The sequence below is a fragment of the Phaenicophaeus curvirostris genome, chromosome Z (genome assembly GCF_032191515.1).
Source record: "Phaenicophaeus curvirostris isolate KB17595 chromosome Z, BPBGC_Pcur_1.0, whole genome shotgun sequence".
Lineage (NCBI taxonomy): Eukaryota > Metazoa > Chordata > Aves > Cuculiformes > Cuculidae > Phaenicophaeus > Phaenicophaeus curvirostris.
Window position 1 is genome coordinate 74,013,735 of NC_091431.1, and position 17,748 is coordinate 74,031,482.

The 17,748-nt window shown below is 46.7% G+C and overlaps 1 protein-coding gene across 3 annotated transcripts in view; it reads left to right on the forward strand.

The window, feature by feature from the left end:
- The window catches only part of CTIF (cap binding complex dependent translation initiation factor), a 165,304-nt gene that overhangs the window by 28,547 nt on the left and 119,009 nt on the right, over positions 1-17,748 (forward strand). For all 3 annotated transcript variants that reach the window (XM_069880982.1, XM_069880981.1, XM_069880983.1), the window contains exons 2-3: positions 6,153-6,365; positions 10,626-10,709. In XM_069880982.1, coding sequence (XP_069737083.1) covers positions 6,186-6,365; positions 10,626-10,709 — 264 coding nt within the window. In that variant the 5' untranslated portion in view covers positions 6,153-6,185. The remainder of the gene's footprint in view (positions 1-6,152; positions 6,366-10,625; positions 10,710-17,748) is intronic.

A 17,748-nucleotide genomic window follows, 5' to 3' on the forward strand; every position in this document is an offset into this window, starting at 1 on the left:
GGGGGAAGACCTCTGCGTGGGCTGTGGTCTTGCTGACAGGGTTGTCATGTGAGCATATTTTGGGTGAAAAGACCCTGTTCCTTACTTCAGGGAATAATGTTTGCATGAGGTCCCTGCTCTGCTGGGATGACTGGGGCAGTGCTGCCTTGCAACAACCAGGCTGCTGCAGTCTGGGTTTTGGAGGTGCTTTGTCCTCGTGTGCTGAAGAGAGGGCAGCTGGAGAACCTGTCTGGGAAAAGGACATGTGTGGGATCCTCTCACCCAGGCCTCAGTGAGGTGATAGAAATGCATTCCCATCCCTGCATCTGTCATCCTGTAATCATGGACTCATCCTCCTTTTCTTACATCATTTGGGTTGCAAGTTCCCTTGTGCTGTTGCATCCCACCCACCTAGTCCAAAGTGCTTTCCTTCTCCATTGCTGCCCTTCACCCTTCAAACACACCATGTGGTTCCTCTGGTTCAACACAAACCTGGAGAACCTTTGGGAGAAGGAGAATGAACACACAGATGTCATAAAACATGCTTGTTCTTAAGGATTATATTTGCTGTTTAAGAGCAGAACTGTATAATTGCCATAAACTGTGTAATCTTACTAAAACAAGAACCCCATTTGGAACCCTATTTAAAATAATAGTTATTAATAGTAATTATACATTACAGTAATTCGAATAAATGCTAAGTCATAAAAAGCAGTTTACTTATCTGTTGACTTTTTCTCCTGACGATTCATTGGTTTATGGTCATAGTAGTGAGCACACTGTGGGCTTATTAGGAAAGGTTTGAAAGGTAGTTTTCAGGCCCCCAAAGCTTGTAGCCTTTGTCCCTTGATAAATATGGGGAGGAGGAGGGAACAGCAAAACAAATATAGATTTGAGGTACACCTGTGTTATCATTAAGGACCATCTCTGGGGTCTGTGAATCCTTGGTTGTATGCGCTATGTGAACACAGATCCAAAGGATCAAAGCTCCCTGAAGAGCTTTCAAGAACATGAGTTTGCTCATTTTGGGAAGGCTTCAATTGTTTTGATGCTCAGATGTGGGTTTGAGATTCCATTTGAAAATCTCTTGTTTGTACATGTTTTGAGGGTGAGATTAAATGAGAAACGTGCTCCAGGCACAAGGGTTTCTTTACATCCAGCACCAAGAGACCACAAAGTTGATCCAAGGGCTGGAACACTCCTGCAAGGACAGGCTGAGGGATTTGGGCTTGTTCTCTGAAGAAGAGAAGGCTCCAGGGAGACCATAGAGCAATTTCCAGTACTGAAAGGTGCTGCTGGAAGGCTGGAGACAAGCTTTTTAATAAGGCCTGTTGCGACAGAAGTGATAATGGTTTTATTCTAAAGGAGGGGAGATTTAGACTGGATGTAAGGAAGCATTCTGTGATTCTATGACCAACCAACATATGTCCCATTCCCAGTGGAGAGGGTTAATTTTGGTAAAGAAGAGGTTGTTTAGACTAGACATCAGTGTGGAGATTAACCTGTTGTGGATGGCCTTGAGTTAGTCTGAATCTAAGTCGCAGCTTCCCTTCGCAGGGTGCCTCCTGCCAAGGAAGAAGGTCCACTGTCTGAGCTTGAAAATCCCTCCATCTGGAAGGGCCAGGCTGCTGCGGTCAGGAGCAAAGTTGCAGGATCTGGCAAATGGGCCTCTGTAAACCTGTGGTTGTCTTGGGTTTGTTTTGTCAAAGACATTTTATACACGTGCATGTCACACTTGCTAAAATTAGGTAGAGCACAGAAATCAATGGGTTACAGCCTTAAAACCTCTGCCTTGAAAAATCTTCTGAGAGATGGTGACCAAAACAATCCTCACCTGAGCACTGGAACGTCTCTGGGCGGGCTGGTAAAAGTGGGGAAGGCGGTTGTGTGGTAACTGGGAGAGATTCGTCTAAAATGGGCAATACTGCCCACAATGAAATATGGAAACAAGGCTGCAAGAGCAGAGGAGGCTTTCTTAAAATGATGAAGTGCTCGAATATCATCTCGTGGAATCAAAAAACCATTCAGGTTGGAGAAGACTTCAGGTGGTCAGTAGACCAACTAACTTGCCCAAAGCAAGGTCAGCATCAAGTTTCATCAACCATGAAGCCTGATACTGGAAAGGTGCCTCTCAGTACTGTGGAGGTAGTGTGGTCAGAAAGGGAATTCAAAGGACAAATTCAGAAACCACAGAGCAGGTTGCTACCTCAAAGTACCAGAAGATACCACAAAATCAAGATGTTCTTCTGCTTGTTGAGCCTCCGTTGACACCCCGAGGTGGGTGACAGTGGCATGTTGGCAGTGGCCTTGGCACATTGGCCGTCAGTTTCTATGTCATTATGTGATTTACACCGACTTGGTGCAGACTAAGCACATAAAGAAGATTACAGAGCATGACTTGTTAGTCTTTTATCTTATTAGGAGGGTCAGATGTCAACCAACTCACTGTCCGTGCCTGGACAGCTGCTATGGGGGTGTTTGCATATAATGATGATCCTATCTCAGGTGAATGTGATAAATCATCGTCCTTAAATATAAAGGAGGGATTTTCTTCTTGCTAAGGTCTCGTTTCAGTACCGGATGAAGGTACTGAAGATGATGAGGCTGAACATTAGGGAAAAAATTTTCACAGAAAGTGTCATTGGGCACTGGCAGAGGCTGCCGAGGGAGGGGGTTGAGTCACCTTCCCTGGAGGGGTTTAAGGGACGGGTGGACGAGGTGCTGAGGGACATGGTTTAGTGATTGATAGGAATGGTTGGACTTGATGATCGGGTGAGTCTCTTCCAACCTGGTGATTCTATGATTCTATGACTTGGTTTTGGAGTTTCCTACCAGAGACGCCTGATATTTCAAATACGTGGTTTGTGCTCATTTTCTGGACCGGATGACTTCTGACAAACCCGTTCTCTTTCAATCTGCCATCTCTCCTGTTGCTAATCAGCAAAATGCTGCTTGGGCGTGGGACTAACACCCCAAAAGTGGAGTCGTAGGTGTTAACCCTCGCTTTGCTTTATGTGTTGTCATGGGTGTTCAAGGGGGAGCATCCTCTGGGCAGTGCCCTGGGCTTGATTCCCTCCAGTGCCACGTTCAGTACGAAATAAAATGTCCAAAATGTGGCCTAACAATATTCAAGAAGCATTTGGACAATGCCCTCAGACCCATGGTATGGATGTTGAGGTTGTCCTGTGCAGGGACAAGAGGTGGACTCGATAATCTTTGTGGGTACCTTCCAGCTCAGGACACTCTATGATTCTAAAAAATTTTGCTTTCATTCTGTATGGTCCCAGAGGGTGGAGGGTACCCTGTAACTCTGCTTCCTCCATCCCAAGTAATGCCACCTGTATCAGCTATCCCCTACCTCACGCAGTCACGTCCCAAATGCTTTTGTGCCCTCCAGGACTGGTTGCTACCATTTATTCTCCCAGCTCTTGCTTTAGCGCTTTCCATTTTATCTCTTTTATCCCCCCAGCTTTGGTAATTGTCACTAATTAGCTAGAAAGGGGAGAAATATGCCCTCCAGCATGCGCTCCTACAGGGCTCCATGCTCCCTGGCACTCCTCTGGGGTTTTTTTCTCCATGTCTATTTTTTTTCTTTCTCTTTTTTAATACGCCACGTGACTTTTGTTCAGGAGCTAATGTGTGATATTGATCTACATAATGAGCCTTTTCGACAGTCCAGGCACATTTGGGAATAACTCCTTGAGCAGATGAAATCCTTAGGCCAGAACTGCTCGTTCTTGGCAGTTTCCAAATGAAGCCACAATTGTTTAAAAGTGACAGATGACAAATAGTTCAGAGGCTGGAAATTACACAAGCTGAGAACAGATTTTTTTCCTTCTTCTTCCTTTCCGGATGGCATGTGACTCACTCCAGATTTGCTTGGTAATTTTATACTTAGCTCCAAACCTACCGTACATCTCAGTTCCCCGTGAAGGACAGGGTGAGGGCTGAAGTTATTGGTGTCCTGCAACATGGTGGGAGCTCTCACAGGGAATAGGAGTGCAACTCTTACTGCAAGTCACTGATCCAGAACTTAATTCATGTGCAAACATGCCCAGCCCAGGTATGGGAGTTGATGGTTCCTGTTGTTTAAGGTGTGAATGCATTCAGCTGTGGAAAAATAGGAAGGGATGAAGGGTTGGTCCAAGCTTCTTTCACAGTAGTTGGGTGGGAGACAGCGGGGACACTGAGCCACTTCTCACTTGTTCACCCCAGCTTTTCTGGATGGGGGATGCAGAGCCTGGGGTGAGTTCAGAGCCGGCGCCTGGCTTATGGCCAGAGGAGGGGTGTCAGACCCATCTCCCACAGAGACAAGTTCCAGAGGTTTTATGTCACGTGGAAAATACTTAGATTTGGTGGCTCTCCTTGACCTTCTTGCATCACCTCTTGCTTGGGTTAGTATCTCAGGAGGAAACATCCCAGGAAAAGTAGCAGTGATGTGTGCAACCTGCAGTGCTTTCCTCTACAGCAATTTCCCATCCCAGCTGTGCTGGTACTCAATTTGAGCATGCACACATGAAATACATCGTTTCCCCGGGTTTATTGTGTGTGCGTGGAACAGTGATTCAACATCATATGGCAGCCTGATCCACAGTGGAGCATGGGGCTTGTAGAATGTCATCTGCAGGTGTTGGCAGCGGGAATAGTCCCCACTGCCTGCCCTGCCCCCAGAGACACCTGAGGGATGGGGCCACATGGCAGGGTGGTTTGGATGATGGTGATCCCCTCCTCAGTGCGAACTCTGCATCCCTCCTTGCTGACATGACCAGATGTGTGATCCTTAGGGACTGTAAGCTCTTGCTTTGACCTTGCGGTGTGCAGCCACTGTTAGATGTACCAGCTGTGGCTCCTTCCTCCAAACTGGTCTTTAGGAATCTCATAAACCTGTGTTTGAAGAAGCATCCCCATGGCGATTTTCATCAGTATTAAGGTCTCCTGATGCTGTTTTCATCTCAGGAGACCATAGAAGAGCTTTCCCATGCCTTTTACTTGCAGAATGTTTTGTGGTTTTGCAGGGGTTTTCCCTTTTTTTTTGCTCTTTCTAATCCATTTTTAACAATAAGAGGTTTTAAAAATAGATTCTAGTGTGATCTCTGTTTCATCTCAACATGCAGACCTCCTTGCTGGACCGTTTACAGTCACACCATTGACTCAGCATCATTTACTACTACCATCCTAAAGGAGCTTTTCAGTCATCATTGCCTTCCTCGCACCCCTGTCCACCATCCCCAGCTTATCACCCTTAGCCAACACAGCCAGTGCTGTGGGCTTTTTAAATCAAGCTTTTTAATTTTGTTTTTATCACTTGTGGAAGTGTCTAGAGGTTTTCATTTAAGAAGGAGGATAGCTGAAGTGTCTGTTGTTGTCCTTAGATCTAGGTATATTTCAGAAATGGGATTTTTTTTTTTTTTGTTTGTGCAAACATGGAGACTCTGAATGTGACCACCTATGGTTATTATAGACACTACTGGAAATGCAAAAGTACAGTAAAAAATATCCATCCCGTGATCAGTGATAGGCTTTGGCTGCCATTTTCTTAACTTTTTTATAATCATACAATCACAGAATGGTTTGGCTTGGAAGGAACCCTAAAGATCATCTAATTCCAATGCCTCTGCCATGGGCAGGGTCACCTCCCACTGGATCAGGTTGCTCCAAGCCCCATCCAACCTGGTCTTGAACACCTCAGGGATGGAGCAGCCACGGCTTCCCTGGGCAACCTGAGGTAGGGCCTCCCCACCCTCACTGTTAAGAATTTTGTCCTTATGTCTAGTGTAAATCTTCCCCTCTCCAATTTATAGCCATTCCCCCTCAATCTATCACTCCTTGCCTTTGTAAAAAAACTCTCCCCAGCTTTCCTGGGGCCCTGTTCGGCACTGGAAGCTGCTCTAAGGTCTCTCAGCAGCCTTCTCTTCTCCAGGCTGAACAACCCGAACCCTCTCAGCCCATCTTCATGGCAGAGGTGCTCCAGCCCTTAGATCATCTCTGTGGCCTCCTTCTTGTACTGAGGATTCCAGAAATGAACACAGGACTCTAGGTGGAGTCTCATGAGAGCAGAATAGAGGGGGAGAATCCCCTCCCTCACCCTGCTGGCCACGCTGCTTTGGATGCAGCCCAGGACATGGTTGGTTACTGGAAAGTAATTTCTTGTGTTTTTTATTTTGTATTCTCAGGCCTCCTCCATTCTCAGCATCTCTCTTGAGGGAATGGAGAACTCATCAGTGGCATCAGCCTCCTCGGAGGCAGGGAGCAGCCGCTCCCAGGAGATTGAGGAGCTGGAGCGTTTCATCGACAGCTACGTCCTGGAGTACCAGGTCCAGGGGCTGCTGACGGATAAAACAGAGGGGGATGGCGAGAGTGAGAAGACACAGTCCCACATCTCACAGGTGGGTGAAGGGCACAGTCTGGGGTGAAAGAGGAGCTGGGGAACTGTATTGGTGATGCATGTCCAGCTGAAGCAGCTTTTCAAGCGTTGGGCTGTAAAGCAGGACATAATAAGAGACTGGATTTAGAGCAGTGTGCTTGTTCAGCCACATACAAGGTGTCCAACTAACTGGTAAAAGTCTTCTGCCAACTAGATTTTGGTTTTCCATGGTCTCAAGGCACATGCTCTGAAGTTTCTTCACTTCTCCAAGGTTCCCATTCATTCATGAAGCACATTTCATTTATAAATGAAGGGTACCTCTCTCCATACAAACAGCGTGCTGCTTTGCCAGGATGGAAGAATCTTGGAGGTGTTGGGAAGAGCTGCAGAGGCTGCAGCAGGACGATGCTCGGTAGTAAGATGTGCTTCCGTACGTATGCATAGCGGTATCCATGAAAAAAAAAAAAAAGTACCAGAACGTCAATCAAAAGCGCCAAATGCTCCCCAAAAGTGTGTCTTTTGTGGGGATTTTAGTATGTGTGATAACTTCTTGACTTTCTTCATGGTTGTTATTTTGGAGAGGGAAATTTCAGAGGATGGGAATATCTGTCAAATGGGGCGGATGGTTTTAGAGATGTGGTTTGGCGTTGTCATTACAAAAGATGTGGTCCTAGTCGTGTTTGTTCCTGAAATGGACATTTTAGGTCAAATGTGAGGAGAAATGAATCCTCCAGAACTGTTGTTGTTTCTGGGGGGAATAATTTGTATTCCGGTGCCACAGTGCCCTAGATGCGTGCTGGAGATGTGAACTTTTTCAGGGATAAGGAGCCCGTGGTGAAGGGAGCAGTGAGCTGTGGTCCATGCCCTTGAGCTTGTAAAGCTGCTGTGATCCTTCCTTTCTGCTAGAGGTGCTTTCCTACACTGCAAGACTCCCAGTAGGATAGAATACTTAGGTTTGGGACCATTTACATACTTATTATGGGGAGGAAATAAGAATAATGAGACCAAAGGGTCATAAGTGTAAATATAAGGCCATCATTAGATAGCTGAGATGTGTTTGAGCTGCTGGAAGGATCTGCTGGTCCAATATGGGTCTTTGTCTCTTTATATGAGGTGCAAGGGAGGCTGGTCCCCAGCAGAGATCTCCAAACTATTTTGCACTAAGCCTTAATATTAGCTCAACGGCTAATGAGAATGGGTGACAAAGCCAAGTGGGGATATGACGATGGTGAGAAAGGCAGGAGCCAGGCTGGGTTTGTCCGGCACCACAACCTCCTCCCAACATGCAAAGAAGTTTTCTTGCAGGTCAATTTGTCTCTCATTTCGTGCTCAAGTCTATTCATTGTATACAAATGAGGCAGGGGGGTGGAATATCTAAAAGTCCCTTCCAACTCAAACTGTTCCATAATTCTCTACGTACCTGTTTATCTGATTTATCCGTGCTATGCAGGTTTGCTGGAGCTGGGGATCTGATCCAGAGCTTTGGACGCTTTATACGTTAGCTCAGTGCAATGAAATTACCAGTCAAAGCAACCTTTTTAACAATAGATTTTGCTGAAGAGGTCTTTTACAATTTAAGGATTCAAGCTGTAAGAAGGAGCAGAAAATAAATTTAAAAATATAGTGATCCAAAGTACTTTATAGTGCATTTTTTTTAACCTAAGGCTGGAAAATGGCTGTGTTTGAAGTGATTCTTTGGAGGGACTTCAGGTTAAACAGGCAAATGGTGTTTTAGTTAGTGTGTCAAGTTTAGAAATAGTATTGAATTAGAAATGAATATAAAGTCACAGTTTTAGAACACCTTGCAGCCTGTCCACACTTCTGCCTCTTCAGGACAAAACCAGCTAATTCTCGTGGCAGTTAATGTCCAATATTTGCATTAAGATCTTTAGTTGCCACTAGCAAATCTGGCTGTGAAAATGGGATTTGAACTTCCCTCAGTCGCCTACCCTGAAAAAGAGGAGCTGCTGGTGTTTTTTATGACAATGCTAGGATATGGCTTTAAAGGTGGACGGGTTTTATTTTAAAAGAAAAATAAATAATAATGAACTATTTGAACATTGAACCCTTTAATTTGAACTCTTTTAGAGGCATCTCAAGTTAAGCAGCCATGTATGGTTGTACCCCAGACCATTGGTGTCTGAGCTCGATTAGGATTTCTGTGTGGAACTCCAGCAAAATGAGGTATTTCGTATTTTTAAGGCTTTATACGGGACAAGAAGTGAAGATGGGCTTTTACCTAGGTCACCTGCTTATATTGAACTATTTTTCAAGGGATGTGTTAAGAAGGAATTATCTGTTGTCTTGGATAAGAGAAGGTGGGAGGTGTCCCTGCCCATGGCAGAGGAGTGGAATCTTTGAGGGCCCCTTCCAGCTCAAACCATTCTGTGATCCTATGAAAGCTATTTGTTTTCCCACCTTGTATGCCAGATTTGCACAAGAAATAACAAGGAACTTTTATTTCTGGTTTTCTCTTCTTGACCATTTCCTATCAAAGCAAGCCATAAACATGCACATATCCTGCCCCTCACTGGAGTAATCCTGGTGGAAGCCAGCCTGCTTGAAGGCGGCATGCTCCCTTTTAATGAGAAATGAAGGAAAAAGAGTGGGTTTATGGTGAATGCACTGGACTGAGACCAAGAAAATTGTTTTTAACTGCAAGGTTCTGCCAGCAACTTAATATTTAAATTTGGGCGAGTTACTTAATCTCTCTGCAGTTCATTTCCATGTGGCTGTAATAATATTTTCCCTGCCTGAGAGAGGATAAATTCACTCAGCCATCTTTCTATGTGAGGTGCTTGGATAGTACAGCATCCCTGCATAACTGCTTTCCATGCTGGGGGAAGGAAGAAAAGGCTCATTGTATGCTTCTCCATCCTCGACACCGCTCACAGGGAAGCTGAACCCAGCACCAATCTAAACAATCCTAAAACGTTCTCTCATGGTGGGGGTGCCTCCAGCCTTGCTCCCACCAGATAAAAAGGAGAAAAGTGCGATTTTCTTTGGCTGTGGACAAAGTAATGAGAGAGTTGCACCTTGGGAGACCTTTCTAAGCATGTGATCTGCACACAGAATCGTTAAAGGAGATATGCATAGGTCTAGCAGAGGGTTCTGAAGCATGACGGCATCATGGTTCTCCAGGTAGGTCAGCTGAAGCGGCAGGAAAGTAATGAGCAGCTCATTCATGAGCTTATTAAAAGTGAAGCTGAAGTCTCCATCTGGTTGAGCCGATGGGCAAAGCTGTGCAGGGATCACACACTGTTCTAGCAGTGGCTCTTCCTCTTATTTTTTATGTCGTCATCCATGCGTATCAAGAAGCACTTGGGTAGTTGCGGTTTGTACAGAATTGCATTTTTATTGTTCTTGGCACATCAGCCTTGGTGATGGTATCGAAGTGGTGTCTGTGGAGCAGCCAACTGCTACCAGGATGAAATGGGGTTAGTCGCCAGGGTTCGGTCTCAGTGCTGTTGGGGTCAACAAAATGACTTTAGAATTGAGCAGCGTCACTTCTATTTCTTTGCTTTGTTAATTTTTTACCCCAGTATGATGCAACCCTTAATTTCTTCATGGGGGGAACCCTAAGTGACTGCAAATTGAATTATTTTGGTAGAGGCATCTTGCTGTCAAGCCCTGGGGGGCAGGTTCCAGATCTGCTCACCTCTGCGATAGGCTGTGCAGTCCTGCTGACCCAACCAGCTCATGATTCCTTATAGCTGAGAAGTCTCTTGATACCCGTGTTCCTAACCATGGAGTGAAGCTGGTGTCCAGGGCTGCTGTCCAGGCTGCACGTTGCAGCTCTGACATATGGCAGTGGCCAAACCTGCAGCTTAGAGCTCTGTTTTATTCAGCATAAAAAGACAGGCTTTTGGCACCTCAAGACTCATCTCTGTCCCTGAAGAAAACAGAGTTGGGAAAAGTAGAAACTTCCCAACTTTCCATGGAAGGCTCTGTGGAAAAGAGTAATCATGTCAGGCTGTCCTGGTGCATACCACACACCTGAGATACCAAATGCCATTGCAGTCTGCAGGGAAGTGCTGAGGATTATTTTTATTGCAAAGCATCATTTCAGATGCCTTCCTGCATCTTCCCTCTGCTCGTCATCAGCAGGTGGAGCGTTTCCAAGCCAAATCCTTTGGCATCATCCTCAAAAAGCGGGGGTTGTGCACGCATATGATGATTCCTGTGGCCAGATGATGTTTGCTGTGCAGTGTGGACTGACACAGCAGTTTTTCCCAGCCCGGCTATTATTTTACACAATGATTGTTTTTTATCCCTTTTACAGTGGACAGCAGATTGTAGCGAGCAGCTTGATGGCAGCTGTTCCCCATCCCGAGGGAAGGGCTCGTCGTCTCACGAACACAACCAGGTAGGACTTGTATTTAGGTCTTCCTCACCAAACCTTTGCTTTAATTCTTGTACTGCCTCATCTGTCAGCACAGAGCCTGCCGTACAGTCAGCTTTTCCTCCTCTGTGAAAGCAGAGGCATGTCCCTCTGCTTGGCCACCAAAAGCTTGCTCCCACCGAAACCATGGGAGGTGAGCAACATCCGAATGTGTGGCTGGATGCTTTGACCAGAGCCTTACTGCTGTGTGATAAAGGGAAAAAAATATGGAGTGTTCCATTTATTCCTGAAGATCTGCTTAGCCACCTGCATGAGGGACTTATCTGGAGCATCAAAGCTGTGTCTTGGAAGTATAGGATGCAGCTAAGATGAGGGAGCTTTGTGTAGCTGTGCTTCTTGGTTATGTGGCTGCTGGGGTAGTAGGTGCAGCCCAAGGGTGGTGTTGCAGGGAAGAGGATTAAATAGGTGAGAGGCTGAACTGGGAGAAGAAGCAAAATTGCGTGTCCTGAGAGGCCGTGTTGGGTTTGCAGTGACAGAAGCCAGGTGTGAGTTGGTTTTGGTGGTTGTATGTGGTGTGAACATCACTGAAGAGTATCTCCCAAGTGCTGCTGACATCAGTGGAGGTTGCTGTCCCTCTTCTGTGTGAGCACTGGCATGAGTGAGGGTTGGCAAGGATGGAGGCATGGGTCTGACCTTTGTCACTTGATTGAGGAACTGCTGTGCCACCATGAGACCACCAGGTCTGTAGGAGCAGTTTTCACCCAAAGAGATACGAGACCAAGCCAGCTGCAGGAGAGGGTGAAGCGGCATTTGCAGTTGCTCTGGTTGCTGCATGTCGCACCTGGAAAATGAGCTTCAGGGTGGTGGTTTTGGTGTGCTTGCCCTGCTCGATGTCCTACACACGTGTGCCTCAGTCCTACAAGTGAGATCCATGAGAAGAATCCTGTGAGCCCCTTGCAGGGTGATACAAGGGGCCATACCAGTCTGAGCAGTGCATATTGCAGCTCCTGCATCCCGTTTTGGGCACTATTCCTTCCTGCACAGTGCTGTGCTGGAAGCTGCTCGGCTGCAGGATAAGGGCACATGCATCCCCTCCCTACCAAGTGCTTGGATGCAAGCATGCTGCGAACATGTGTACAAACACCTGCGCACAACAAAGACAAGATCTTGTTGTACAGGAAGGTGTGTGTTCTTTGGAGATGCTGCTTTAGATGAGACTCTGAAGGGATTTAATTTATTGTAGCTCTGATCTGCCCTGAAATATTCATCAGCAAGCCTCAGCTGGGCTCTCTTTCACTGTTGCTGCCAGCTGCTTGAAATTCAGCTGGGAGGCTGTTTCCATTGAGCCTTCTTCAGGATGATAGCAGGATTGAGTGTTTTCCCTGGGGAAGAAGGTCCCTGGCTCTTCACCCAAGGGCTTAGCTGGTGCAGCAGTCTCTGGTGGGTACCACAGGAGGATGCAGGAATGTCACGATTTAGCCCCAGCCTGGACAATTACAACATCTAAAACCGAGCAGTTGGACTTCCAATTGCCTTTCTCCCCTGCCACCCTAAGGGAAAGAGGAAAGGGAAATGAAAGGAAAAGACTTGTGGGTTGGAAATGAAACTAAAACAGCTTTAGTAAAATGATAATAACAATTAAAATTATGCTATTAATAAGAAAATAATAAAATATATACCAAAATTGCCTCCCCCGATCCCCAGTGTCACCACATATGCTGTGTCAGGCAAGGTGAGTGACTGGAGGGAGCTGGGCTGAGGAACTGGGTTCAGGAATGCATGGGTCTAGGATCATGGCCAACAAACAGACAAGGTCCTCATTGGACACTGGTCATCAAAGATGAGGGAGAGATACTTGCGATCCCTCAGTTTCATCCCCAGTATGAGATGTACGGGATGGAATCCCCTGTTGGTCAGTTTGGGGTCACCTCTCCTGCCTGCCCCTCCCTGCAGGTGTGACCTTTCTCGCCCCTTTCAGCTCCTCCAGCTCCAGGATGGCCTTGGTTTCCACAGGGCTGAGCATGAGCACTGGCCTTTCTGCATCCCAGTGCCCTGTGTGGTCGCTGCTGGAGAGGAGCCCTGTCTGAAACATGCAGTGAACTCTTATAAAATGAAGCTACTCAGACAAGACTGAGCTGAAGTCACAAGCTGATTCTGCTTTAGCTCAAACCACAACAAGGAGTGAAGCATGCATGACACTTTCCTCACTCCAATCAATGCAGCCCTGACATCTTCCATCTACCTGATGCTGTGCTCTCTTTTGTTTCAGCTTGTAGGTTTTTTAGTGTTTGGTTTGGTTTTTTTTCCTGGGCATTAGACCGATTTGCTGTCCTCCAGCACGGAGGTTGTTTTCTACATTTGAATAACGTTTACTCATGCCCAAGTTGTTTTCCCTGGAACTGGGCTCTCTCCCAGGCTGCAGTGGAGCTAATCATTATCTCTCACGACCCTGGGCTTCCTTTAATAGCAAGTAACAAAATTTCCTTGGCACCAAAGAAGAGCTGCGAGCTATTGTTCTTCTGTCCAGGCAAGTGTTTCTCTTGCTGTTACTGATATATGAGTGAAACACAGCTGGTGAGGACTAGGTTCGATTTATTACTATTTTTGGCTGTTGACTTTTCACTAGTAGCTTTAAATATTGAAGCAAAAAAATTCATCAATAAGATGTTTGTCTTAGATGTTAAATGATCAATCACTCTCCAAACCTGCTCAAACCTTCAAATCGATGATTTCCCAGCAGATGTCAAGGTTTTTTTGTTGCAGTTTTTCGTGGATTTTGAGAGGTTTGGTTGGAGAAACATTTTCTTATTTTCCCTATTTTATTACCAGCTGGGATTTCTGCATTGCAGGTTGTGTAATATGCACCAGTCTTACTTGAAAACTACTTGGATGTGAGATTTCTGCTGGCTTCAGCTGCTGTGAAAATGTGGGTTATGTGTCAGTGACCAGGATGAGCATCACGCAATTCTAACCTGGCCATGAGAAAGGACATTTATATGGAAATCTGGGATAGTCCTGGATATAGGATATATATTCAGCATCTGGTACCTTTTCTGTGAAGGCAGAGTAGTCCCAGGCCGCATTGTAAAAAGTAATTTTCTTCTTAAAGATTGCAGGGGAGCCTAGAGTGAAGCTGACTTTCCCATGCCTGAAAATCCCCTTCTGCGTCCCTAAGGGCCTGGTGCCTCTGAAATTCTTGTCTTGTCTGAAATTCTCTGGGATCTACCAAGGTTGAGGCAAACAGAGGGAAAATATTTTGTTTATGTATAGGTGTATTATGTATTTATCTAGACATTTCTACATCGTATGTGTGTATAAGTATCCACAGGATGTTGTATAAGTGTGAAACTGAGAGCGATTCCTGGATAATATGCTGTTTAAGGGTAAAAATAAGGTGTCTTGATGCAACTTGCAGTCTGGAATATTCCTAAATTGCTGTTTGACTGATGCTGTCAGGTGTCTCTGGGAAAGACCACCCCACTCTTGCCCCACTCTTGCCCTCCTTGGCGAGATATCTACTATTAGCACCTGTGGGGAACTATGTGGGGGTCAGTGCTTGTAGGCTGGCACTGTGCAACCCATACAAAGCACTTGGTTAAAAATGGAGAATATTTCCCCTGTGAAACTTTTATTCTGGTCTTTCTAGACACTGTTGCCCACAGCATTCTCTGAGAGAAGCTGGTGGCCCTTAGCTTAGAGAGGTGTAGTCCCTGCTGGGTAAAAGATCGCTGGTGGCTGAGCCTAGAGAGTTGTAGTGAATCGAGGTAAGTCCAGTTGGTGGCCGGTCACAAGCGATGTTCCCCAGGGCTCAGTGCTGGCTCTGGTTCTGTGTAATGTCTTAATGTGTGATCTAAATGAAGGGATTGAGTGCTCCCTCAGTCAGTTTGCAGATGTCACCAGGTTGTGCAGGAGTGTTGGTCTGCTTGAGAGTAGGAGGGCTCTGCAGAGGGACCTGGTCACACATGGACTGAGGTAAACTGTATGTGAAGTGCCACGTCCTGCACCTGAGACACAACAACCCCATGCAGCTCCAGGCTTGGGGAAGAGTGGTTGGAAAGTGGTTGGACCTGGGGTTGTTGGTCACCAGGGGCTGAACATGAGGCAGCAGTGGCCCAGGCGGCCAAGAAGGCCAATGGCATCTTGGCTTGGATCAGAAGCACCGTGGCCAGCAGGAGCAGGGCAGTGATTCTGCCCCTGGACTCGGCACTGGTGAGGCCACACCTCAAATCCCGGGTTCAGTTTCATGCCTCTCACTCCAAGGACATTGAGGGGCTGGAGCGCGTCCAGAGAAGGGGAACAGAGATGGGAAATGGTCTACAGCTATCTGAAAGGAGGCTGTGGTGAGGTGGGTGTTGGTCTCTTCTCCCAGTTAACAAGGGATAGGACAAGAAGAAATAGCCTTAAGTTACACCAGGGGAGGTTTGGATTAGATATTTTGAAAAATGTCTTTACTGAAAGAGTGGCAAAGCACTGGCAGAGGCTGCCCAGGGCAGTGGTAGAGTCTCCATCCCTGGAGATGTTGAAAAAACATCTCCTACTGTAACGCTTTTTTTTTGCTGCATGGTATTGCTGTGATCAGCTAAGCCCTGCTGCATCTGAGCAGAACCCCCAGAAGGTCTGCTAACATGGTGTGGTCTAGGGTGAAGTCCACTCCAGAAGGTACACAAGATACTATCTGAGCACTGTATTGCCTTCATAAATGACGGAAGTTTAGATAATAGGATCATTTTAGATCTTTTTATGTTTAGATTTTTTTTTCCTAAAAAGTGGGAAGATTTATGTAATACTTTATTTGCATTCCCCTTATGAGGCTGTGGTGAGTGGGGAGCTCTGATGTATTTCTGAGAGCAATTCATTAAGTAAAAGTCTTCTGGTATATCGTATAAATATATAGAGCCACCAGAGCTCTTGCTACGTGAAAGACCTGACAGGAGCTCCATCTTAAACTCCTCTTATGGAAAGAGCATTGAAAAAAAACAGTGACTCTGCAGGTCTGTCCCATTTCTCCAGGTGGTTGGGAGCGGGGGGCTGAAAATCCTCCTTCTTGGCTAAGTCTGTCCCTTCCGCTATGGCATCTGGCTGCCACCCATTGTTACCACGCAAAATCCTGCATTCTTGACAGTGAATGTCACTGCAGTTTACTGTTTATTTACCCATGTCCGTGTTTTCCACCAGGTGTAGCAGGGTCTGTAGCAAGGAGCGGTTCAAAAACCGTGTAGCCATGGCACTTTGGGACGTGGTTCAGTAGGCACAATCGGGTTGGGCTGATGGTTGGACTAGATGAGCTAAGAGGTCTTTTCCAACCTTAATGACTCTGTGATTCTATGAACTGAAGCATAATTGGGGACCTCGGAGGCCTCTTCTTCCTACTGGGCAGTGAAGGAGCAAATGGTGTGTGTATCATATCTAGATAGATCTACCCTCTGCTGGCAGCACCCTTCTGCCATCCTCCCAGCGCAGTTGATGGTGATGGAGGTGACTTGGTTTGCCTTCCCATTAACCCAGAAGGAACAGCAGTATGCTTGTGGCAGGTGGAGGTGGAGGTTTCCACTCTTGGGCATTGTTTGGAGTGAACTAGCTGACTAGGGTTGAGAACATCCTGATGACTGTACTAAGAAAGTAACGGTGTAAGATGTTGAGTGTCCTGTGCTGTTTGGTAGCATGGGGATGTAATGGGCTTTGCAGGGGTTGTGTGCCATCGTCACCGAGCCAGACACGTTCTGCCAAAGGGTGTCTGATCCCAAGGGCAAACCTTAATGACAGGGAAAGTATGACAAATTCCCACAAAGGCAAAGCTAATAGCAAAGAGAATAGTTTGGATTGGAAAGGACCTTAAATATAACCAGTTCTAAGAACCCTGCCATGGGCAGGGACACCTCCCACTGGATCAGGTTGCTCCAAGCCCCATCCAGCCTGGCCTGGAACACCTCCAGGGATGGGGCAGACACAGCTTCCCCTGGCAACCTGAGCCAGGGCCTCCCCAGACTCACAGGGAAATATTTCTTCCTAAGATCTGATCTCCATCTCCCCTCTTTCACCTTAAAACCATTTCTGCTCATCCTATCCCTGCAATTTCTGATTAAGAGCCCCTCCCCAGCTTTCCTGGAGCCCCTTTCAGCACTGGAAGCTGCTCCAGGGTCTCCCGGGTGCCTTCTCTTCTCCAGGCTGAACAACCCCAACTCTCTCAGCCTGTCCTCTTATGGGAGGTGCTCCAGCCCTCGGATCACCTTCACGTCCGTCCTCTAGACTTACTCCAACAGATCCATGTCCTTCCAGTGCTGAGGACTCCAGAACTGAACACAAGGCTCCAGGTGGGGTCACACCTGGAGTAGAGGAGCAGACTCCCCTCCCTCATCCTGCTGGACAAACTGAGCTGCGGGATGCAGCTTAGGATACGGTTTGCTTTCTGGGCTGCATGTCTATGTTGCTGCCTCATGTTGAGTTCTCATCCACCAGCACCCTCAAGCCCTTCTCTTAAGGGCTGCTCTCAATCAGTTCTCCACCCAGCCTGTAATTGTGGTCAGGTTTACCCCAACCCAGGTGTAAGACCTTGCGCTTGGCCTTGTTATGTTTCATGAGATTCACGTGGGCCCACCTCTCTAGCCTGTCCAGGTCCCTCTGGATGGCATTGCTTCCCTCCAGCATGAAAATATTTTTCATGCCTTCTTGTGATTCCTAAGTACTAGTGCTGAAGTGTTTCCAGGCAGGAGATGCTTCATGACATGTGAACTGCAGGCAGAGGACATCTGACCTACCTACATATGGGGAGGTGCAGCTCAGGGAGGGAGGTGGCTCTGACCACTGTGTGCACGGTGGGAGTAGAGCAGATGCACTAAACTTTTCAGGTCCCCGTTTCATGTGTCTCATGTGAACCTCAAAACCCTTTCTAACAATGAGCACTTGGCTTCCAACTGTATGAAGTCATGGCTCAAAAAGCTGTTAGACTGCCAAAGCAGAGGCAACACTACAACCCTTTTCCAGGTTGTCCTGTAGCACCTTCAGGATGGTGGAATGTGTGAAGGTTGTCTCTTGGGAATAACAGATTACAATGCATGGTTAAACT